Source organism: Phaethon aethereus (genome assembly GCF_964289735.1).
Source record: "Phaethon aethereus genome assembly, chromosome: 1".
In the NCBI taxonomy this organism is placed as follows: Eukaryota; Metazoa; Chordata; class Aves; order Phaethontiformes; family Phaethontidae; genus Phaethon; species Phaethon aethereus.
In genome coordinates, this window is record NC_138575.1 from 69,310,081 (window position 1) to 69,334,387 (window position 24,307).

Sequence of the window (24,307 nt, forward strand, 5' to 3'; positions counted from 1 at the left end):
ACATTGTCATCCAGGTCACAGTGTTAGCAAGTTTATTTACTCAAGTAACTCAAAAGATACATCTGCGCCCTGCTTAAGCATGTGGGACAGCTGCCTTCCAAGCTTGCGTGGCCTGTGTAGTTTTGGGTAGCGGATCTTACAGTTAGTTGTTTTGGTTCTCATCATATGACTTGGAGCATGATGGGATAACTGCATGTGAAATGGCAAACAGTCCAACTCCATCAGTGCCTGCCTATACCCAAAGGCCCCTATTGAGTAGATGGTTGCCGTTTGTGGGCCTGCTCTGTTTTCTCGGAACAAATGATGGTAATGCACTTGTCAAAAGATAGTTGAGCATGTGAGGGGAAACGGAGGTGGGGTTAAGATGGACTGGAAAGAGGAAGCTGTGTGCTCCAGGACTTGGAGTTAACAGTTACTGCAGACCTCAAGCACATTACTTTCTCATGTGTCAGGCTCCATATGCCAAGGGAGTTTGCAGGTTTTTCTTTTTAAGAGGAAAAATCCACAATCAGGCCAATGCAGTTCCATTTTTTTTTTTTCCTTAGGTCTGCTTCCCATCTGTGCGTTAGCAGTGGGACTGCTGGTATTTCTTAAACCTAAAGCTAAGAGTTCAGTTGGATTGCTGTGGAGCAGACGCACCTCCTATATAAGGGGAGGCGTATACCCTTTGCTTGTGTAATTGATGTAGCTTGATCTTTGGAGCCCAGTCAGAAGCCAGACTGAAGGAGAATCTTTGGAGTCGTAAGATGAAACTTGAACGTTTTGTTTGTTATGGCACAGGTATTGCTTGGAGTGTTTAGTTGGAAATTCAGAGCAATTACCTCTCTCACAGATGAGTTAAACAGCTCATAAAGTGCTGTATTTCACAAGGAAGGAAGGTAAAGGGTGGGGTTTTTTTATTGTGGTTTGGGGGGGGGGTTGGTTTTTTTGTTGTTGTTGTGTTTTTTTTTTTTTCTTAAGACTCCTGCAAGTTTGAATTTTCATCCTTCGAAAGAAAAATGTGGATTGCAAAGATCTTTCCATACCCTGGATATCATGGAGTGTGTTTTGGGGAGTTACTTTGCCTAATGGAGTCAAGTAGAAGCAGAATGCCTTCTGAAAGTTGACTGGACTTTAAGGCTTCACCCCTCGAATGGAGTCTTTGTAAAGCCTCTGAGAGCAAGGTCAGCTGCTGAAAGAGGTGCCGCAGTAGAGTCTGCGAGCTTAGAGGGACGTGTTCTCAGTAGGATCACTACACTGGATGCCTGTAGGGCCAGAAGCAGCTTATCACAGGTCTGTGTGGTACTAAAATGGAGTAGAGAGCAGTATTAACTTGGAGGTCAGGGCTAATAGCACTGGTATCCCGGACAGACATGTAGAGTTGCCTGGCAGGAGGTCTACCAGTGTCTGAGAAAAGCAGGGTACGTATCAGAATCAGAGTTGTCTGTAAGGTGCTTTGGGATACCTCTGTAACAGTACCAGCAGAAGTGGCAGTCTCCATCCTGGATCATCCCACCTTCACTCCTTGAAGGGTGATTGTATCCTGGTCCTACACAGCACAGAACTATTACAAAAACACAGTACTCCACCTGCTACTCTTAACCCAGTCAGTCTCTCTGTTTGAGAAGCTTGTGTTCCAATAAAAACAACCTAGCTGTGCACTTTTCTGTAGCTCTTGCTGAGAACTCTTCCCAGGTTGGCACCTGAATGCCTTACTCTCAGCAGTCAGAGGCTTGCTTGCTCTGTGTGCAGGTTATTGCCATAGAATAGTTAGGGCCTACAGCTTCTTTCCTTCCCCATTAAATAGTGGCCTTGTTCAGTATATTTCTTTTAAAAAATTGCTTACTGTTGAAAGCAATGAAGCACATTCTGGGGTTTTGATGGTTGGGGACTCTGGTGATGGTTCCATATAAGATGGGATCTTATTACTTGCTGTATTCTTAACTTCTGCTAATAAAAGAACCAAATGGAATATTCTCTAGTTTGGGTCTTTCTGTGCTGTGTGTGAAGCTTGAAAAAGTCACTTTCCCTTTCTTCCTTCCCAGTGCTCACAGGCAGCACTTCATAGGTAAAAGACTTCTGCTGCTGCAGAAACCAATCTGATGCCTAAAGGCTCGTTTACATACGGTGGAACGGATGCTTGCTGTACGCCTCCTCGAGCAAAAGCCAGTGGGTGGGTGTTCATGCGACTGAAACGTTAGTTCTGCTATCTGTCATCCACTTCGTGTCTATGATTCACGTCAAGTATGGCCTGGTCTTGCTATAGATTTCAATATTGTTTGACATGTATAAACATCACAGCAAAGGTGTCCGTGGACTATGCTGCTTCTTAGTGCTAATCTCGAGGGAAATTTGTTTTTCCAAAGTCTAGACTTTTATTCAATGCCCACTGGAGTTGCCCCTTGTAGTACGGGGCTGATAGTGGTGTGGGGGAGGGAGGTGTTACGAGGTGTGTCTGGTGCCACCGCTTCATGAAGCTGCTTGTCATAAGAATTCCCCTGACATACAATTATCCTGAACTTGCAGAGAATGAAAAGCCTGGGACAACATTTATCCAGTCCCGTGACTGCTTGTTTTTGACCTCTGCCTTATTTTAAAAGTGGCTTGAGGACAAAGCGGGATTGGTGTTACTGCTAAGTTTCATTTTTTGCTTTGGAAAGCTAAGCTGAACCCATGCTGTAGAGTGAAGGTGTAAAGCTGCAGGGTGGTCTTGGGTCTGGCCAGCCTTTGTCAGGTCAGCCTCTCCATCCCCCAAAGCCTCCATCTGAACCTAGGCTAGCTGTAATTTCAAAGGTTATCTGGTTTTGCATGGTTAGAGACACTAACGTTCAGTGGCTCAGTTTTCTAGTTCCGGGTCTTGCAGATTTTAAAACAGACTGCATGTGTACTGTCCCCTTTCTCCCTCCAAGGTTTAAAAGGGCTTTCTCTTACCACTGCAGGTTGGGTGCCAGGGGGTAACAGGCAGACAAGAGAAAGGAACAAGCTGGCCGAGGAGTCAGCCTGGGTGGAGCATGGTGGAAGGAGCAGAAACTGCGATTTATGGACAGCACTGGAAAGCTGAGGGGGTGAGGGCTTGCAAGGAGGAAAATGGGCAGGAGGGACTGAGGGTGCAAAGAACAAGAGCTGGGTGGGTGCTGGAGACCTTGGTTGTTGTGGGCAAATTTTTAGGTAAGTTGAGATTGAGAGGAGACCTTCAAGAAGCCTGGACTCAAATTCCTGGTGTAGAGGAAATGCTTCCCAGACTGTACCCAAGTAAGGGATCGATCGGCTTCTCCCGGTCTGCAGACTCAGGGGCTGGCAGGGGCAGGAAGGAGTCAGGTTTGGCTGGGGAGGGAGCGGGGCCCTGTGCCTGGAGTGGGGCCTTCCGCTCCTTCATTGCCATTCCTCAGCTGTCAGCAAACATCTGTGAACCGCCTGGGCAAGATGGGCCTAATCCTCCTCTTGTGTTGCTTCACGCTGAGTCTGGGCACCTACAGCTGTGCTGTTTATCAGTTAACTTGACTCGAGATGCATGTTTTGCAGTGACTTGTAAGAGAGCCAGCTCCAGTAAATGACCTGTGGCAGCTTGAGGTCTCAGGATGGAATTTTTTTTTTTTTTTTAATGCAAAGCAAATCATGGAGTGTGGAGAATGCCATCATCAGATTACACACAAATTACACTAAGAAAGGCTGCCACGTTTGAATATGAATTGGGTTTATTTTGTTTTCAGAAAGTGGAATGATACTTACAAGTTGCCTGGGAGGGCTAATACTTTATGTCCTACCTCTCCTGCATGTAGTTGTGGCCATGCTTTGCCCTCTCCCAAGAATCACTTGCTTCATTTGTTGCAAAGGGTGAACTTAGCCCGAGTATGGATTAAAGAAGTGCTGCAATCAAGGTGAATGCCTAAGGCCATTGCCTAACTTCTTAAGGAGCTGGAAATAGATTAAGTGTATGATTAGAATGGAGGAGCTAAGTTTGGCTTAGGTGAATCTATTAGAGACTTCCCTGTGAAATGGAGTTCTTTTTTCCCTTTTTTTTCCCCCCTGCCTTCTGTGTGGCATCAAGCAATTTGTTTGAACCAAACTCTCCTGCTGGTCAGTGCCTCTATATTTGTCTGGAGTGCCCAAGCTGAAATTCTCCAGGCTGATTTCCAAGAGTGCTGAGCACTGATGTGCTTTGAATGAAGTTTCCTGAAAAGATCAACTCCCTGGAAAAGATGTTTGTTAATTCCTAGGTCCATATTGCTCTTTATGAAGAAGGAATAGTGGCCTTGAGCTCATGGCAATGTTGAGCATGTCACACCTTATCAACTACTTGAACAACGAGCAACGTAGGAGAAGCGCAGAAGCAAACCTTGTGCCTGGCATCACCTGGGCAGCACTGCAGTTCAGCAGCTGCGAGAAGACCACTGTGTAACTGGTCCCTTGCTCACCACCTTGTTAACCGTCAGGAAGGTAGGCTCCTTGGGGAGGGATGGCGGGATGCGAGCCTGGTGCTCCTTGCGTGTGTGCAAGGGGATGCTTTGCCAGCTCGGTCTTAATTCTGGCACTTCCAGGAGCTTCACCTTTACCTTTCTCTCCTCTAATAATATGTTTGAACAACGGAGCTACTGCTGTTTCTGAGCTGGGAGGTAAGCTTCAAGATGATCTTGCTTTCTAGCAGCTTCATCTCTGGTGCTGGTACAACTGGGCATAGAGGCTCTTCACAGTTGGTATAAAAACCGAACCAGTCTGGTTCTAAACAAGGTGGGAAAATCATGGGCCTGGCTGGGGTCGCAGAGCAACGATGCATTTCCCTAGCAGAAGCAAATGAGACCCAAACCAGCACCAGCAGCTATTTTCTGTTTTCATCTCTAACCATGCCGAATGTGTGCATTCGGTTTGAGGCTTGCCTTAGCGCCGGCTGGAGCCGAGCTCCCCTAAACCAAAGCGGTTGTTCTCGGCAGCCGGAGCCGCTCGCTGCGGCACAGAGGCAGGCTGGGGGCAGCCCCCCCCGGCTTGCAGCCGGAGCAGCCGGGGCCGTGGGGCAGTAGCTGCTGCCGGGAAGGAGCGATGGGAAGCTCCTGGGAGGAAGGAGCCGCTGCTACCGCCTCCCTGCCTGCTCCTGGCCGCGGCGGCCAGCCTGGGGCTCTGCCAGGGACCCTCCTGCCGGTTTTGAAAGTCAGGCTGCGTCCCTCAGAGCTGAGCGGGGGGGGTGACAGCAGGTTCCAGCCTCTGCTGCTGGGGGGGGGCCGGCTGCACGGTGCTGAAGAAAGCCACCGCTGGCTGACATTTAGTGGAGCGAGCGCAGCTTGGGGTTTTGGCTAGCTTGTAACTACAGCATCGGTGTACTCGCTCTCGCCGGCGTGGGGGCTTCCCCGGCGTCTCACTGTCCCCTTCCCGGGGATGAGAGGCCAGCCCCTGGCACGCTGGCTGAGGGACAGCAGAGCCTCCAGGAAGGCTGGCAGTGTCCTGCTGCCGTCCCCGCAGCCCTTTCTCGAGGAGGGCCGAGGAAGCACCTCTGCGCATCCCTGTGCAACGCAGGCGCTGCTCCTCATAACGCCGGCGGGAGGAGCGGCGGTGGCTGCCTGGCCCCAGAGGAGCCAAATGGGGGTGTAAAGATGGGACTCGGTGCACAGCCCTCTCCTGCTGCCGGCGGGGGCCTGCTTGGGGAAAGGCAGGGCGCCGGGGCTCCCAAAATTCGAGGCGGCAGCAGCAAGCAAAGCAGGAAGAGCTGATGACGTTTCCATCAGGGTCCACGAGGTATTTACTGAAGAAACGTGCTTGGTGGTATTTAAGTGGGGCTATTACAGTTTGCATCACAGGCTGATGACGGTCGGCATTGCTGCAGCTGATGTCACAGGAGGTAATGACAGCGGCATTTGCTGGCTGAGTGACAGAAGGTGTAAAGGCTCCTTTCAAGTGCAGGCAGAGGCAATGTATGGGGCCCTGCAGCTGGGGCGGGGCAGGGCAGAGGCCCAGGCAACAGCCTGCACCGAGGGATGGGGGAGCTCCCCGGCATCCGGGGGGGAAGGGGAGCAGCAGCGCCCTCCAGTGAGGGTCCAGCTGGCTGTCCTGGTTTTGGCTGGGATAGAGTTAATTTTCTTCCTAGTAGCTGGCATAGTGCTGTGTTTTGGATTTAGGATGAGAATAATGTTGGTAACACACTGATGTTTTAGTTGTTGCTAAGCAGTGCTCACGCTGAGTCAAGGACTCTGCCAGCAAGGAGGTGCACGAGAAGCTGGGAGGGGGCACAGCCAGGACAGCTGCCCAAAGTGGCCAGAAGGATATTCCATACCATGTGATGTCATGCTCAGTATATAAACTGGGGGGAGTTGGCCAGGGGGGCGATCGATCGCTGCTCAGGGACGGGCTGGGCATCGGTCGGTTGGTGGTGGCAATTGTTTTTCATTTGCATAATTTGTCTGTTTTAGATTATAGTTCTCTCTTTTTTTCTTTGTTATTTTCCTTTTCATGACAATTTATTATTATTATTTTGTTTTATTTTATTTCCATTATTAAACTCTCCTTATCTCAACCCACAAGTTTTCTCACTTTTCTGATTCTCTCCCGGTGAGAGTGAGCAAGCGGCTGCGTGGCACCCAGTCGCCAGCTGGGGTTAAACCACGATGCTGGCAATGGAGTCACTCAGCTCACGGGAGTTAGATGTTCCTTCCTCATAGCTTTCGAAAAATTGCCTTGTGCAAAAGAAAGTGCCGCGTTTGGCTGCCCTCCCCTCCCCTGCAGGCAGAGGCCTGTGAGAGCGCAGCGTTTCTGTGTAGAAGGTACCAGCGGGCTTTGTCAGCAGAAAAAGCATCCTGGAAAGCACTCAGGAGGAGCTTGAGTTTGAGAGGTACGTATGAAACTAAGCAAGACCATCCTTCACCGTGGCAGAGGAGGGCAGCCCCCTTAACCCACTTGGAGCATGCGGCTCCTCACCACGACCGCTGCCGTCCAGCCCCGGCCGTACCAGGCTCTCGCCAAGTATAAGCCGACTCAGGCCAGCCGGCTGCAAAGCTGCTGCTTTTGTGCCTGCTCCCAATTGCAAACAGCTGCTGTAAATCCAGGGCTGATTTTCCTACCATCTTGTAGGATGAAGTCATCCCTGTCTGGTCATATTTGATGGTGTAGTCATCTGTCTCCTTTGTCGCAAGGCATGAGTGAAGGGAGGGCACATGTACGGGATGCTGTGGGAGGTGTGTGTCCCTGCCCCGGGCTCGGACTCCCTCGGTGCCCACTACAGTGTTCGGGGGGGGGGACAGGGTTACCCCCTGCCGTGGGGAAGTTCTGAACCCTGTAGGATTGTAACGGAGAGGTTTCAAGTCCCTTCCCAGCTCCCTCTCCACCTGCCTGAGAGGAAACCGGTTGCAGGTTTAGGGCTTGCAAAGCCCCCGAGTTGTGTGGCAGGCAGACGTGGCCGGATGGGCCTGATGGGCACCCCTCACCGCAGGGCACTGCTTGTGACTTTTCTCCCATCGCGTCTTTCCGTAACAGAATATTACGGAATGCCTACAGTCGGCGCGCTTACGGGGGCGGACGGGACCTCTCCGGAGCTACAGCTGTGATTGATAGCGCCGTATCAGGATGGCAGCGGGATGCTGCTCGACTGGAAGGGAGAGAAGGCTCCTCTCACAGCTGCTCCGCTGCTGCTCGGTTCCTCTGGCCTCAGATCGCTGCTTTTGCTGAGCTATTCTTGTCTGCTGTGCCCAGCACATTGTTGAAGAAGTTGGGAGCTGGAGCAGCTGCTCTTCCTGGGGATTTTTCTCTCGCTGTAGGGCCATGAGCTGCTATCTCTGCCGGGCAGGCAGAGCAGGCGGCGGAATTTGCTTAACCCCATGCTGGAGACCAGAAACGGGTAGGTGTGCTTGGGGTCTGCTTTGCTGGCAAAAACCAAGCGAGCCGCTTGCCTTCGAAGGCTGAAACCATACCTAGGTGCAGCTCATCCCACTGTGGGATGATGCAGCACCGTGGAAAGGAAAAGGCTCTGTTTGCCTCCTAATAAATGGCTAAGACCAACCTCACGTACAGAAGCAGGAGCTTCTGTAGCAAAACTGGGTGCTGCAGCGAGCGTGTGCTGCCTCCCCCGAGGAGCACCGGCATGGCCCCTGGGAGCCGCTGTGGCCCAGCACACCCAGCGGGGTTTGGAGGGCAGTTGTACGGGGGGCCTGAGGAAGCTCCCCCCTTCCTCGATCCCCGTAGCAAGCCCTGGCGCAGGTCTGTAAATCACGCTCCTTCCCTGGGCAGCAAGGAGTTCCCCCAGAGGGGTGCCTGGCCCTGCCTGAATGGTGCTGCTGGAGCTTCCCAGGGACCCTGGGGTCTCCTCCATCCTCCTGCACAGGACTTGGGTGAGGAGGGATGCCTTGGACATCCCTATTAAGCATCGAGTGCAAGCGCACAGCGGGAGCTGGCGGTGCAGCCCAGCGAGGGGGCACAAGGAGACGTCTACCCCCATGGCCCTGCAGCCAGAGGCTGGGAAGCTGTGGAAGCCCCAGAGCGGCCCCGGCTCAGGTGGTGGGGGGCTGTGGGGCCCTGCCTTGCCCTCGCTCCCTCGCAGAGATCACTACAGATGCCCCAGAGCATCTCCTGACTATTAGTTGCCATGCGGTTTTACCCCTCCATCCCCAGCTCAAGCCCTGCAGCGTGGGTGGGAGGGGAGCAGCTTGTTGGGGGGGGCACAGGGGGCACCCGGGGAGCAGCTGGTGAGCACCAGAGGAGGCAGAGGGGCTGGCGGGATGGGATGCGATCTGTGGGGCTGAGGCGAGTGCTTGGCATCCACTGCCAGCCCCAGCAGGGCCCAGCTGCAGCGGCCAGCCATGCCTGCAGCCCGGCTCTTGTGGCCTGGTGGGTGCCCAGGGCGGCTCCGGCACGGCAGCGCCGGGAGCGGCTCGTTTTCCTTTAGCCGGGAGCACCCCAGCACCGGCCGCGCGGAGGGAGACGTCCGTCCTCCTGCCGCTCGCTGCAACAGCTCGACGCTGCGGCGTGCAAATGGTGCGAGTGGCTCTGCAGCCCGGCTCCCCGCGTGCGCTCGGGTTTTAAGTCAGGGCAAACCTTCACCCTTATTTTTTGGTTTGAGGAATAATCCAGTTCTCACCCATGCCCTATTCCCTCCAGTTACAACCCGTGCACGAACTTGCTGAAGCAACTAAGCTGGGTGTAATTCACATCTTCGCTCTTGCAACGCAGGTCTCTCTGCAGGACCGTGTTTATAGTGGGGTAATGCACCTGAAATCAAACATGGCTCGTATGCAGCACGGCAATGTGTATTTATGTATCTTTGTTTTAGCAGAGTGGAGATGGGACTGCTAATCCTTTCTGACAGGGAGGTCACCCTTGAGAGCAGTGCCCCAGGAGGGCAGGGACCGAGGGCAGGCGCAGGGAGCTGGGGAGCTCTGCCAGCTGGCGGGGGATGCCCCGAGCCGGCAGCTCCTCCATCTGCGAGCAGCTCCCGAGCTCCTCGGCCTTGACAGCAGCCCCTTTTCCCTCTGCGCTGCCTTCATCTTCCTCGGCTGTTTCTTGCTCTGATAAGGTCACTGCATCTGGAGCCTGGAAACCATCTCCACCTCCAGATTTACTTCCAGTACCGCAGCCATTCCTCTCGTCTTTGCCATAACACCGCCTCCAGCGAGGCAAAACCAGACGCAGCAGGAGCTGTAACGTCCTGAAACGTCCCCATCAGGACCTAGTTGAGATGGGTACTGCGCCCTTAGTGTTGGGTGACAGTGGTGGCAAGAGGAGCAGCATCTGTACTAACCCTAGCACACCCTGGGGTGCCTTTGTGGGCTCCTGCTTTTGTAGGGAAGGGGACAGCCCTGGCGTGAGGATAAAGCCCTTTCCCATAAAACTGCCCCTTGCAGGAGCTGCGTGTGGGCCCAACCCCGGCGGTGGTGGCCGTGGGAGCGGGTGGCTTGCTGGGCTCGGTGAGGAGCCCCGCAGCTCCCCATGGCCAGCACACGCAGAGGGCAGCATCGCAGGCAGCCCTGCTCGTCAGGCAGCTAGTGAGGAGGGTGTGGGCGCTTGCCCCACTGGAGGTGGCAGCTTGGTGTGAGGAGCCACACGGATCTCAGCGGGCCTGGAGGGGTGCAGGGGGCTCCCAAAGTGGCCCACCTGGCAGAGGAGACCAAGGCAAGGCACTGCCTTGCCGGCCTGCTAGCCTGCTCCCTTGGTGCTGCTGTGGTGTACCCGCGGGTGCTGGGGTGGCTACAGATGGGGATGGTGCGGAGCTCAAGGTGAGACCCTGTTTCCATCTATAGCTGTTGGCTCTGGCATCTCTACCCCTGGCACATACCCCGCCGGCACTGGGACTCCCACCTTGCCTCAGAGGTGACCAGAGCCGTGGGCTGTGTGGGGCAGTTGGCTGGTTCACAGCACACGCTGCATGGCCAGAATCTCTTCTTCCTGTAGCACCAGTAAAAACAGCGGCTTGGTCACCAGGAGCACTTCTGAGCATCCCTGTGAGCTGCTGGTGGATCCCTGATGGCCAGGCCACCACAGCTGTGTTTGCAGTCCCGCCACCCACATCCTGTCCCCATGGGTTTGGTGAGGAGAGGAGTTTCTGGGATGGAGTGTAAGGCTGCGACTAGCACCAAGCATGACATGATGAAGCTCAAGTATATTTAAAATAAGCCATGTATTTGTTTTTAACGAGATGGTATGGAGCAGTTCATACAAAAAAAAAAAAGGAAAAATGGGTGTTCTCCACCCACTGTCCGTAAAGCTCTGTGAGAAACAGCCCATGCCCACCAGCCGGGAACGCCAGGCTCAGGGCAGGGGGCTGCTCGCCTGGCAACAACCAAAGGGCAGCTTCAAATGAGCAGGGCAGTGCTGCTCCGAGAGGAAAAGCGCCCATTTCTTACCTGCTTCTGCAGTGAAACTAGCAGGCTGCGGGGAACATACCCCCTCTTTTGGTGGGTCATATATAACCCCTTACAGAGGTAAGTCCACATCTAGACAAGAATCTGGATGCTGTGCTAGCAGTGTGAGGGCTCTCCTCAGCAGAGCTGGCGTAGCTGCCAGCTAACTAGTCAAGCTGTGCTACTTCCCAGCGGCCGGTTGCGTGTTACATTAGTGCAGTTCAGGTTAGGCGCCATGTCCTGCCCCTGGGGTCCTAGTCGAGGACCATCCCCAAGACCAGGGGATGCTGCCTGCCCACTGGGAACCACTATGGGCCTTGTTCTGGCAGGGCTGTGCCTGGGCTGCTCTGGTCCCCAGTGCTCAAAATCCCGGTGGCTCCCACCAAGGAACAGGCAGACATTGTCCCCTGCCCCTCCTGCTCTCCAAAAGCCAGATCTGCCCCACTGAGCCCTCTGCCTCCTGGGGCCAACCACCTCAAAGTGGCTCCGAGGGAGGCAGGGTGATGGTGAAATCCAAGCCGTGCCGACGACCTTGCCTGTCCCAGCCAGGAGCCGATGGCCGGGAGGAGCAGCTCAGTAGGTGGGGTGCCAGGAGCCGACCCCATGGGTCCTCGCACAAGCCTTTTGCTGTGGGATTTTGAGGAGGGAGCAGCTTCCACCGTTGGCACCATGCTGGACAACAGGCCTTGTGGTGAAGGATGCAGAACATGCTGCGCCACGTCATTAACACCTTGGCTACCTGGGTAGTTACAGCGGGTGTCCCAGAACGGCCTGCTCCCCCGTCTCCTCCCCTCCCGCTGCTCCGGCCAGCGGCAGCCCCGGGTCTCTGCCGCGTAAGGCGCGTTGCGGGCAGCGTCACCGTCACCAGCAGGGTCACCGCAGGAGCAGTGCCAGGGGCAGGAGGAGCAGCGTTGGCGAGATGGAGACCTCAGCAGCACCACCACAGTCTTGGGCATTTTCCTGGGAGATGGGAGAGAAGGTGTCAGCTTGCTTACTTTCCAGGGTGGCCACTGGCAGAGGGAAGGGAGCCTGCCCTTCGCCTTTGGAAGGGGGAGCAATGCCTGTGGCCGAAAGGAAGAAACACTGTGGGCAAAGGAAGGGACTGGTTTGATGCCTGTGGGCCATGGTGGCCACCAGTGAGCTAGGAAGCTGCTCACCTCCTTGGCTTTCACCATGCTCTGCCCCACACCCTGAAACTCATCCCTCAGCCTCGGAGGCTGCAGGAGGATCAGCTCCTGCCTGCACATCCCTCTGCAGCTCCTTCCAGAGTCCCCTGTCCACGAGCGGGTCGCTGTGCCCGCTCCTGGCCCCACGGGGCAGGGACAGGCAGCTGGGCTGCCTTGAATACTGCGTGAAGGTGCCTGGACCAAACTCCTGCCAGCCCAGTGGGCGGGAGAGCTGCCTGCTGCTCACCAAGCCCAGGTCACAGGGGCTGGTTACAGGAATCAGAGCTCTTCCAGCAGGTGAACCCACCAAAGAAACCCAGCAACCCTGTCATGTCTGAGCTCAAGCCCTTCCCACGTGTCACTAGTGTGACCATCCTCCTGCTAGGAAGGCCCTTGGGGAGCCACACGGCTGTGTCTGTGTCCAGCCAGCGGGGTGGGCACGCGACACATGCCATGCAGGGTGCAAGAGGAGACGTGTGCATGGGCACAGGCACGCCCATGGTGAAACCCAGCCGTGTGCTCTCCCTCCCTCCCCCGCTGCCCCAGGGTACCTCGGGGTGAAAAGCGTGGCACGTGTCCGGTCGCCGCCGCAGCTTCTGGGATCGCATCCGTTCACACTTCACTGAAGCGTTATGTGCGAGGCTGTTAAGGACACTGGCAGCAGAGGCAGGGACAAGGGGGACGAACGCCAGTCAGACCCACGGGGCCCTGATGCAAGTTGTCTAGGTGTAACTGCACAGCCTGGGAGACGGAGCGGGGAGCACAAGGGAAGGGCAGGGCACCCTGCATGGGCTGGAGACATCTCCAAGTGCTAGAAGGTGCAAGGGTAGCTGAAAGTGGCCAAAATGCATGGAGAGAGCTCGGCTTCACGGTGACAAGCTGCACCATGCCACCACGCCTATGAGGAGCGAGGGATGAGGACCCAGCAGGGATGGGTTACAGAAACAGCTGGGCTGGGAGCAGAATCAGGGAGCCAGCGCAGCTGCGCTCACCCCACCACTGACCCCTTCTCCTGGCCTGTCCCACCCTCACCCTCGTAGAGAGCTTCTGACAGCCTGGCTGGTGGAGGCTGGCTTCTCCTTGGGGCCTGGAGGGCAGGACTGTTACCTCCTCTCCACCACAATGCAACCCTGCCTGCTCTGTGTCTCTCTCTCTGGCTGTCCCATAGGTCAGGCCATGCCCTCCACCCCCACGGCAATTGTCCTGGGAGCAGATTTTCCACCCTAGCAAACAGAGAGGTGAAAGGGCCTGTGGAGCCGTGCGTCCCTGCTGCGCATGGAAGGATATATTTGACTTCTTTCACATCCAGCAGGACGGGTGGGAAGATGCTGCAGTCACAGGTGGCATCCATGACGAGGAGCAGGAGGTTACTGCTGGCGATCTGCTGCACTACAAACATCCTGCAAAGGAAAGAGCGGCCGGAGAAAGCACAACCCTCCCGCCGCAAAGCCAGAGCAGCTGCCCTGGCACCACCTGGCCCACAGCAAGGAAATCCAAAGAAAACGGAGCTCATTGGAAACGGGATGTCAGCAGAAGCAGGAGACAATGCAGCGAGCAGCCATGTGCAGGGGGGAGGTGGTGTTAGCACACCATTTCGTCCTTGGGAATCTCTGAACTAGCTCAGATTTACAACTCCACGCTAGGCACAAAAACCAAAATCAAACCCAAAACCCAACCAACCAACTAAGAATACAAACCACCAAACAAAACCCAATGCAAGCTCTCTTCAAAGGGGCCGCGTGTCACAGCAGATGACACCTGAGAAGGTCTGGTTTCATCCAGAGGTGTGACAAGGCCATTCAACATATATTTTTGAGTGTGCTTCTACAAGGCAAGGCTGTATGTACTATGCAGTCCTGCAAGGCGCAGGGTTTTGCTAAATTTCATGTTACTGGAGTGAGAAATGGAGGAGCACTGTAGCATTGCACATTATGTTGGTGTGATGGGACTGACCAACTGGTGCTTGGTCTTGCCCAGTGCCTCAAAAAACATGCAGATTCACTTTGCAGCCACAAGTTTGCCTGTCTCTTCCCCTCCCCGTCGGACGAGCGGACTACAGAAAGGTCCGGTGACGAGCACAGGCACGTGCCGGCAAGGATGTGTCTAGACGTAAGCGTTTGCCCGAGGACGTGCACGTGAGGGCTTGCGGAAGCACCGCCGCCTGGTTGTGCCGGCGGCCGAGGGCTTGCACGGGCAGAGCAGGATGAGGGCAGGCGCGTGCTCCAGCCGCGCGCAGGGTTTCGCGCAGGAGCGCGTGTGCACGTGCAGGCACGTGGGCAGCTCTGACCCGCCGCCGTGCTCACGGGGCTGCAGGCGCCCGTGATGGCGGGCTGGCGCACCGGCACGCGCACCTCTGCGGCACCCCTGGGCGAGCAGGGGTGGGGGGGGGGGTGGGGGGGGGGCGGTGCGTGTCCAAGCACGTGCACGCCGGTGTCACCGCAAGGCGCTGTACGTGTCTGAGCATCTCACCAGCCTGTGCCACCCCCGCCCCACGCCTTGGGCGCATGGCCTGCCCTCGGCCAGCGCAGGAGGCTGCAGCCAGCCGGAGCAAGGCTGAGCCGCCCACACTGCTGTCCTCCAGGGCCGGCCTGCAGACCGTGCTGCCGCCGGGCACCGGGCAGCCTTACAGCCCCGGCAAGGAGTCAGCAGGCTGGGCCGTGGCCGCCGGGCACAGGGAAGGCTGGGGACAGCGGCCGCGGCGTGCCTGCGCTGGTGGCAGGGCTGTGACGCTGCAGCTGGTACGCGGCTCTCTGCACTCCCGGTCCTGCCAACCACCTCCCAGCCAAGGGAGAGGGCGTCTGGGTTAGAAATGAGGTTTGTGAGAATGTGCCCACTGCACCAACCAACCTGCCTGCACTGGAGGACTGCCCGGTCTCCCTGGTTATTCACCATCTCATCTCGCTGCCTTCTGGCCTCCAGGGATTTCTGTATTCACTTTTAGAGGTGTTTGAATGTCACACACTGCAGTGAGCAACCATTTCATTAGTATTCCTGGCTGACAACTGCTTTGGGAGCTTCCACAAGCAGATTTTAACCCATGCACAGCTCCAGTAACCAGGCTAGAGATCCCCCATGCACCGATCTGCAAGCCAACTTTTTGCCCAGGATGGTGCACCCAGCCTATCCTCGCTCCACTGGGAACCACCTGGGCTTGTGAAATGCGATGGGGAGAGCCTGCACGCCCCAGTGGGCCACTGGCTAATGCTCCACAGAGCCTGTGTTGGGGCATGTGTCTCTCCTGAACATAAAAGATGCACGAGAGGTGCCCAGGACCAGGAGGCTGCAACCACGCCTCTAACTATGAAGGAGCTGAGTAGGACTCAGTAGCTGCTGCTGACGGTGCTGGCGAGGTGCTGCCTCAATCCCTTATACCATAAGGCAGTGAATCAAGGGATGGGCAGTAGGAGACATGGGGTTAATCATAGAATCATTTAGGCTAGAAAAGACCCTTAAGATCATTAAGTCCAACCATAAACTTAACACTTCCAAGTCCATCACTAAACCATGTCCCTAAGCACCACATCCACATGTCCTTTAAATACCTCCAGGGATGGTGATTCCAGCACTCCCCCGGGCAGCCTGTTCCAGTGCTTGACAAACCCTTTCAGTGAAGAAATTTTTCCCAGTATCTCATCAGAACCTCCCCTGGCACAACTTGAGGCTGTTTCCTCTCATTCTATCGCTAGTTACTTGGGAGAAGAGACCAACACCCACAACCCCCTTTCAGGTAGTTGTAGAGAGCGATAAGGTCTCCCCTCAGCCTCCTCTTCTCCAGACTGAACCACCCCAGTTCCCTCAGCCGCTCCTCATAAGACTTGTGCTCCAGACCCCTCACCAGGTTCATTGCCCTTCTCTGGACACGCTCAAGCACCTCAACATCCTTCTTGTAGTGAGGCGCCCAAAACTGAACACAGTATTCGAGGTGCAGCCTCACCAGTGCCGAGTACAGGGGCACGATCACTGCCCTGCTCCCGCTGGCCACACTGTTTGTGATACAAATAAAAAAGGCTCGTCACCTTGAGATTATTCATCCCCCCCGCAGCTCCCACCACTCAGGGACTTGCTGTAGCCACCACAGTACAAAATACCCAAGGTGGAAACCTCTGCCAGCTTTCCCGGGGAGGGTGGACGGGTGCCAGGCTCCAGCCAGAAGAAGGCCCTGCAGCAAGGAGGGGTCAGCCCCAGGCTGCATCGGTGGTGGAGATCTCTGTGGCCGCAGCTTAACGCACAAACAGGTCAGTTTGGGGCACTCAGGTCCTCTGGATCCACCCAGAGCTTAGTGCATCTACACAATACCTTGCTGTCACCAAACCTGCAATCTCTTCTTCTAAAACAATGTTTGGCAAGGCCTGGTTTTCCTAAAGTCATGTTGACTAGCGCAGGCTGTTTTCCTAACCTTTAAGTCTTTCCTGCAGTTGGTCCAACACTGAAGTCAGACCAGGTAGGATTGTTTGGTTTGGGTTTTTTTTTTTTTTTAAGAGCGATTCCAGTCAGATCTGTTTGGACGGCTTATGTTAGCAAAAGCTGGACCAGTGGAAATTCATCCTTCTGTCACCTTTCTGCACGTGATTGCTGACGGCACTACGCAACCGCTGAAAACGGCCTCTTTTCACAATGACTTTTCTGTTATTTTGGACTGTTCATTCTCTTAAAATGAAAACAGAAAGTAAAAATGTGGACCTGTGTTTTCATTTCTTTCAGTTTAACACTTCTTTTTTTCCTTCCTCCCTGATTTTTTTTTTCTGTAGAAAAACAGAAAAGAGAGAAACTAAAAAAAGGAAAAGGAAAGCTGAAAGCATTGCAGAAAGGAAAATTTTCTAAGGAGAAAACTTTCGCCAGAAATGTGAAAAAACAGAAAAAGTTCCTTTCTGAAATCTGTGGAATGGAAAGATACATATTTTTAAATGCTCTTTCTCTCGTTCTACAGCCACCTCTGCTTATTAACAGATGGTTTTAATTCTTTTTCTCTTTTATCAATAAGTTGTAACTCACTCATTTCACCTCCTGTGTAGCTCTGCTCTGTGGCCACGCGATGGGCGCAGCAGTAGGTGACTCTTCTCAGGTTGCTGCCATCACCGATGGGTTCTGCGACAAGGCTCGCGTGCTGTCATGACCCGGGGACCCCCAAACAAAGGGAAGCTGCAATTCTTACTTTTGGCAGTCTCCGCACTCGATCAGGCCGTTGGTCTCCTTGATGGCCGGCTCGTACACGAAAACGGGGTACTCGGTGTCGCAGGGTTGCAAGGTGTCATGCTTCTTGTGCTTGTGAGCTGCGACGGGAAGGAGACAAGGAGAGAAATGAAGGGCAGAGGATCGTGTAGGAGCGGTCTGCACTGAGATGGAAGCATGTAAGACTAGGCATGTAGGTTGGAGGAGCAGCCTTGTGTCCCCCCCACCACGACAGCGGCCAAAGGCAGGTGCCTACCAGCGAAAAAGGGGAAGGAGATGCTGCAGGAAGCAGCCAGGCAGTGATCCCTGCTCCCACTAGGTGGTGTGGGAAAACCGCCCTATGCGAGAAATGAGCCCAAAATTCCCGCTCGCCTCCGCGAAGCGAGGCAGGTCCCTGCCCCGCCGAAGCCGCAGCAGCCCGGGGACCCCCGCGGCCAGGTACGCAGGAGCCTTGGGGCACCGGTACCCCCGTGCGCAAGGGACGGGGGGGTTCTGCCAAACCGGTGGTGTTAATAATGTCCCTCCTGCCTAACCCAGCTCTGGTTCATGCACTTTTTAAACATTCAAAGCTGTGACTGGGCCGGTCCTCAGTGCCCGTGCTGAGGGACCTGCTGCTGCGGGGACCCTGTGTGTCTGTGGTGGGCTTCTCCATCAACAGCTGATCCTTCCTGAGCCCTCCGACATTTCAGAGCAAGCCCAGAGCAGGCAATTTGAGGGGTTGAATACGTGTCACATCATTAGAAATAAAACATTGCCAGCAAACAGATCTGGCCTGAGACCACATGGAAGCAGACGTTGGCTCTTGAGGACCAGCAGAGACCTGGCTAACGTGTGGCAGTGGCTCCTGGAGGGACTCATCCACCACAGAGGCAGGGAGCAGCTGCTCCGCCACTCATCAGTCACACTCTGTGGGACTCCCAAACTAATTTGGTGATGAGAGGGAGCTGAACCGCATTACTGAGCCTCCCTGGAGAAGCAAGGGCATCCTTTTCTAGGAATATGGCAACGTCTGCTTTGCCTGAAACTACTGCCTTGGGCCCTTGTGGCAATTATTTTCTGCAGTCGGAGGTAGCGAAGCCAGCTCCTGCCTCTATAAGACACAGGGGAACGTCGCTGATGGAAGCAGGAGGCTTTGTTGCTAAGGGGGAGGTGGTTGCGGCTCAGCCAACAACAAGTATGAGAAGTGGTTTCTACATCAGCTTGGGGTCTGAGCACAAAAGGCTGGCTCCACAGCCCTCCACCGACACACACAGCAGCTGCAGGCAGCCCTGCGGGGGGATGGACAGAGAAGGGAGTCCTTCTGATGTGGAAGACGACCAGCTTATCCCTTGCAGCAGCGGCACTGAAGATTTATAGAAAAATGCAGCAACATGGGTTTTAAACAGTAAATGTATGGTGCGAAGGCACCAAGAGGGCATCCACGATCCTGATGAGTAATTTGCATCACTGTAAAAACCTCGCTGAGAGCTATGATCTCCTCTCCCCTGATACTGCCGGAGCACACAGAAGGAGGCAGGCACCCCCCCACGGAGCTTGCCGTCTAAACAGTGTGGATGATGCGAAAGAGAGAAAAGCCAGATGATTTTCTCCAATTTTTCTCTCTGCCATGGCTATCTAGTGACACAAGACACCCGTTAAGAGCCTGGAGCTGCAGCCCGATCTCCCCTCTAATGCCTTCCCCAGGTGAATATGGTGGGTACTCAAACACCCCCCTGCAGTCCAGAGCCCCCTGATGTTGTACCTTCTGCTTTTCTTCTGAACTCTCTAAAAATGTACCTCACAAGGCCGCCTCCTACTTAAATCCTCCCAGACAGTGGGACCCACCTTTCCATATCATGGTTAAGTTCGTTTTGCACAGATCCAAGAACACGCAGGGCTTGGTTTCAGCATGGTGCCTTGTTCTGTATTCATCCTGGATTCATTCTAAATTAATCAACTAAATTTGTCGTTTCATGGTCTGGCAGCAACTCTGCTGCCAGCCAGGAGCTGCCTGCTTGTGCTCTGTCACCGTTTGCCATCCCTCTGTGCAAACCCCACGCGGCAGAAGCACGGAAAAGCCTCTCCCAGTTTTGCTAACGGAGAACACCTCTGACTAGTACCTGTCACGGTGACAAACAGTCCTGAGGACATTTGGGATGAGCAGTAGAAGACCCTGTTACCGAGGTGAATTTCAAGGGCTTAGTCATTTCTGATGAGACACACAGAATATCCCCATTTATGCTGTAAGGAGAGAAGCTGCAAACGCTTTCTGGCTTAGACCAGCTCCAAAGCCGGTAACTGTATTCTGGCTAGTGAAGTCCCTGATGGATTAAAGGAGTATGAGGAACACAGCAGGAGCCCTTTCCTTCAGCCTTAATTCACTGTACTAGTGGCTGGGAAAACAGCTCCAAACTCGGAAAGAGGTGGCCAGACTATCGCAGTCTGGGTCAAGGACAGACCTTCTTAGGGACATGCTTGTGGCAAGATGAGGTGTTGCTCCCTCAGCCACCAACCATCAAAGTCCTGCTGCGTTACCCCTGGATTTGCAGCACTGGGTGACCAGGACTGTCACCACAGCACAGCTGTTGGAGACAGACTGTGCTGGTTCTTGCTCAGAAGAACAGCTGTGATGACCACAACAGTGATCTGAGAAAGTTGGGGTACAACTGCTTGCAAGAATTTGGCATATTGCTCATGTCAGGAGTGGCAAAGGGTCCCAACATAGCAGAGACTTCATCCATTTTTCCCCTGTCCCTGGTAAAGAATGACATCCTTCACTAGCTCCAGCTTCCTGGTGTAGTGTCATCAAAGAAGATGGAGTTAAAGCAATATAAAAAAGAAAGAGTAGTGTGAAGGATGGGGTGCCAGGAGGGGGTGAATGAGACCGTCGGCTTGGAAAACATGAGATGGAAGGAGATTTGAGGCCTCTCAGCCTCAGCCAGTGTTGAATCAGGGCTGTCTTAGTGGGCTTGGAGAATCGAGCCTCAAGGAGAAAGTCAACTAAAGGATAAACCCAGGATAAACCTGGCCAGCACTGCTTGCTGGCCTGACCTGCACACATGGGCAAGAGCTGTACTTCAGCTCTGAACACAGAAGTAGAGAGGCAACGCTTGAGCAGTAATCCTGGGCCAGACTATGCCATGGTGGCACTCAACAGGAGCAGCCTGTGCATCTGGAGGTAAGCAGTGGGAAGTGCACTGCGTTTAGTCCCTTCAGGGGCACTTTTGCCCTTGGCAGTATGGGCTGAGTCACTCACACAAGTTGCATTTCTGTTTGAGTCTTTCATGACCATCTGTGGTTTGACTTGCTCTGGGTTAACTTCGTCACGTGCACCAAGCTGTATTTTTAAACTCTGCTAAATTGGCACAAGTCCCCCACACAGACCATCTTAAATCAGTTTCTTGGCACAGGCTAAATGAAAAGAAGCCACTTTAAAATGTCCTAACTTCTGCACAGAGACAAGACCTATGACAGAGATTATGCTTAAGCCTACTGCTGCTTAATTTGCTTGGAAGCAGTGCAGCTGCAGCAGTATTGAGAAGTTCAGAGAAGCCCAGTAGCATGTACATCATCAGCAAAACGCTTGGGCTGAGCCTCCGCATGCACATGCTGGACATCAAAACGTTATCAGGGCTCTGAGAGTCTGGTGGTCAGGGATTAGTAAACAGTCAGAGGAGCTGATAACAAATTGCAAACTTTATAGCAAAGAGTGAGTTAATTCCAGGCTGTCATTGCTACCATCTGCACTTCCAGGAAGACTTTGTCAGACATTTGGCAATCAATCCTTCCGAGTAGCAAAGGCAGCCACTGCGCCTTGTTATGAACTATATAGACCAGATTGTGAACTCTCCCACCAGCATAAATCATGGATAACTGCACCCAAGTCAGTGGATTTACTCTGGGACATGAGACAAAATCTGCCACAGTTACAAATACAAAACACAGAATTTAATCAATTATCTTGTAAAATATCCTCTGTGTACATTACCATGCAGTCAAAAAGAAACTTTTCTGAGCTACAGATTTCTAGAAATAGTCTTTTCTAGGCTGCATGCCTTGGCTGGAAGTATTTTTGGCTTAATCAAAGGCTTTCAAACCTATGGTGATGTCCATAAAAGCCAAAGCCCTTACAAACACAGAGAAGAACGAGATGCTGAGAGCAGTGAAAAATCTGTGGAAGCAAACATGTCTTCTCACCACCTCTGAAAAGCAGATTTCGTGATGAGTGCAGTCTGAATATATCATGTCCATATTCCAACAGCAAGCCTCCTCTTCCCAGAAAGCAAGATAACTTGGGAAGCAGAAATAGGCTTGGTGCTGCAGAGCCAGAGGTGCACAGTCAGGCATTAGATCCTGACCATTAATTCCTCTGCACATATCCCTGAATGAATATGTGCTTAATTTCTCTCTCACAAAATGTCTCCTTCTCTCCATACTTTTTGCACACACCAGCCTTGGCAGGCAGTCAAGAAAATGTTAACATCTCTGGCAAAAATCTACAGCCCCTTCTTAAAAACATGTGCAATCCATTTCTTCCAGCCCCAGTAGTATTCTTCCACTCTGCTACTCCCTCCCCCACACATGGACACTCATTTTTTTCATCCACAGCCACACTCTCTTTCTCTTCCTCTTCTTCATACAGTAAGACACATGCCAACTGTCTCTGTTTCGCTATCACTGTCTCACACATACGTCTTGCTGGGCAGAGAGCAAATCAGTGAATACAAGCTAGATATGGAAGCAGGGACAAACACAGACACAGTCTGGACTCTGTCTTGGAGGGATTTCTAACTTGCCTGTAGGAGTGGATTTATGAGCTAGAGCATATACTTATCAGTTGAACTGCTTGAAAGTAATTCTGCATTATCCTGGAGCTGGGCTGGTATTCATCAGAAGGAGCTAAGCCATGGGGTGTGGAAAAGACGACTTAAGTTGCCTCTTAATATCTGAAGTCTACGAGACCCATATAGTTTTTCCTGCAAGAAGGCACAGGTTGGTCTTTGGTTTTGGCATAACAACTGAAAAGTATGGGGCAGCTGGGAACCAAAGAGAAGGACGTGCCATGGTACACAGGCTACGGGCCCACCTATGCCATAGTAACAAGTGATGGTTTTGTCTGCGCCCGCAGTCACTGAGGAGTCACTTTCACTGGCTTCTCAGTGACAGACCTTCAGTCACCAGGTCAGCCAGCTACACCAGCAACAGCATCGCTTGCTTCTTTCCAGTGCAGGGAAACAGAGCCAGGCACTGCTTTGTCCCTGTCACAACGTTCTGCAAATTCCCTGTTGTCTAAAAGGTGGAAAAAAGTCTTTCCTAGCCTGGGATTTCTAGCTAAATCCTCCTCTTTTTGCTGCTAAGTGGTTCTACTTACAGTGATGGAAGACAGCCTTGGCTGGAAAAGTCGCATGACACACACAGACACACAATGAAGATGGAGCCACGTGACAGTTTCGCATGATGGCAGCGCAGTGAAGAGATGAATTTGCACACGGCAGCCAAGGAGGTGATGCGGGAGAGAGATGAAGAAAGCACAAAAGGAAATGGTGATGAGCAGGACAGCAGTGAGACCTCCCTCCCTTTTTCCTCACATCTCCTCAAGCAAAGACTAAATCAAACTGCAGCTGTTTAGCATCCACAGCAGCTCCCTGCAGGAACACCAGGTCATCAGTCCCTCCTGCACTGCCACAAGTACTGCACTTGCTTATCTGACTCTTCCCCACCGATTTCTGCATGGGGCACTCTCACAATCCTGTCTCCAGGTATCACTGTCTCCACTAAAAGCACCTTTTGTGCTGACTAATTCGTGAGGATGTAATAACGGCACCTGCATGGCTGCACAGCGCGCTCCTCACCTTTCCCTTTGGGTTGCCGCAGGGCCATTAACAGCCCCCCTGCCTGCGGGGCAGGGATGAGACCACAGAGACTCCTGGGATGTTTTTCGCAGGCAGCACTGCAGCTGCAGGGCAGGTCACTGGATTTCAACACAGACATACCCCTCTGCAGCACTCAGCTGCTGTGCAATACCATGTGCCATCATCTTCTCTCTTCCAGAGAGGGTCCGGTGGGCAAGTGAAGACTCTCAACGTGTTACAGAACCTTACAGGTTTCTGGCTAGCTTCCTGGGGCCCCTGCTAGGCTCCGGAGAGCCGGCTGTGGAGCTCTGCTCTGTCCTGTCATGAGGGCCACCCTCAGGAGAGATTGGAAGGGAGTTTTTCCAACCGATGGGCTTTGCAGCTGATGGTCTCTCTCATCCCACTGCATGTAGGGTGGGGGTCCTCGGTAGGACTAGCGTTCCCCCACACCAGCAGTTACCCTGAGGAAAGCAAGCAGCACGCTCCAGGCTGCACACCCCTCACCCTGACTGCTCCGATGCTGTGGTGGCCTGAAATGGGGGTGGAAGGTGGGGGAGATGGGGTGGTGGTGGGACCTGGAAGCTGAATTCCAGTGTCCACAGAGGGAGAGGTGGCGGGGCAAGATGGTGGGCTCCTCGCACGACGCCAGGTTTCCCCATCCAGCTGCTTCTGCCACCGGCAGCTGTAACACTCACGTGCTATGGGGCGGCTGGACTCCCGTGTACTCACCATCTGCCAAGTTGTCTGAGTGCCAGAAGCTACTCATGTTAAACTCCAAAAGGAAGCTGTCAAAAGAGCAAGAACAGAGGATGCTTTTTCAGCAGGCTGGAAAGATGCAGGTGTCAGGGAGATGGCCCCGTCACCCAGTGAGTATCAGTTCTAAAATGTTTACTATGAATTTGCTGGCAGTGGAAGTCTGGTTTTTTTTTTTAATTTTTTTTTTCTTTCCTCTCCACATAATGAGAGCATAGCTCTCTATCATGGGATCTCTACTGTGGAATAACTGAATGAGCTTTTACCTGAAGTACATACTGTGCAGGGGCCTTGCCAGTGAAGGAAGGACTGAGTGCGGCAGCCCCCGAGGCTGGGGGGAGACTCAGTCACCTTGAGACCCACCTGAGGAGCAGGCACGGACGGCCGTCAGGGAGCCCATACAGGAAGGTAGCTGCACGTTGCATTGAATTATTCTGAATTATGCTTAAGCCCTAGGAGCTGGATCTTTTCCACACCTTGTCTTTTGCACTCCCAGCAAGCTGAGCAGCAGCACTTTCATCCTAATTTGAACTTGAACTCTGGTTCTCCCCAGCAGTTCCAGGTCAGCCCAAATCCAGAGCTTGATTCAAGGCCTCCC

At 53.6% G+C, this 24,307-nt stretch overlaps 1 protein-coding gene and 1 pseudogene across 2 annotated transcripts in view; one reads left to right on the top strand and one right to left on the bottom strand.

The window, feature by feature from the left end:
- Nucleotides 1–11,663: 11,663 nt before the first annotated feature.
- The window catches only part of CACNA2D4 (calcium voltage-gated channel auxiliary subunit alpha2delta 4), a gene marked incomplete at both ends in the record, with an annotated part of 131,319 nt that continues 118,675 nt past the window's right edge, over nt 11,664–24,307 (bottom strand). The window contains 6 exons of the mRNA XM_081997832.1: nt 11,664–11,750; nt 12,508–12,578; nt 13,232–13,356; nt 17,109–17,226; nt 22,476–22,496; nt 23,686–23,741. Coding sequence (XP_081853958.1) covers nt 11,664–11,750; nt 12,508–12,578; nt 13,232–13,356; nt 17,109–17,226; nt 22,476–22,496; nt 23,686–23,741 — 478 coding nt within the window. The remainder of the gene's footprint in view (nt 11,751–12,507; nt 12,579–13,231; nt 13,357–17,108; nt 17,227–22,475; nt 22,497–23,685; nt 23,742–24,307) is intronic.
- Nucleotides 21,010–22,054, top strand: LOC309414964 (annotated as a pseudogene). Its single transcript has one exon. The product of its transcript is annotated as an uncharacterized misc_RNA (transcript).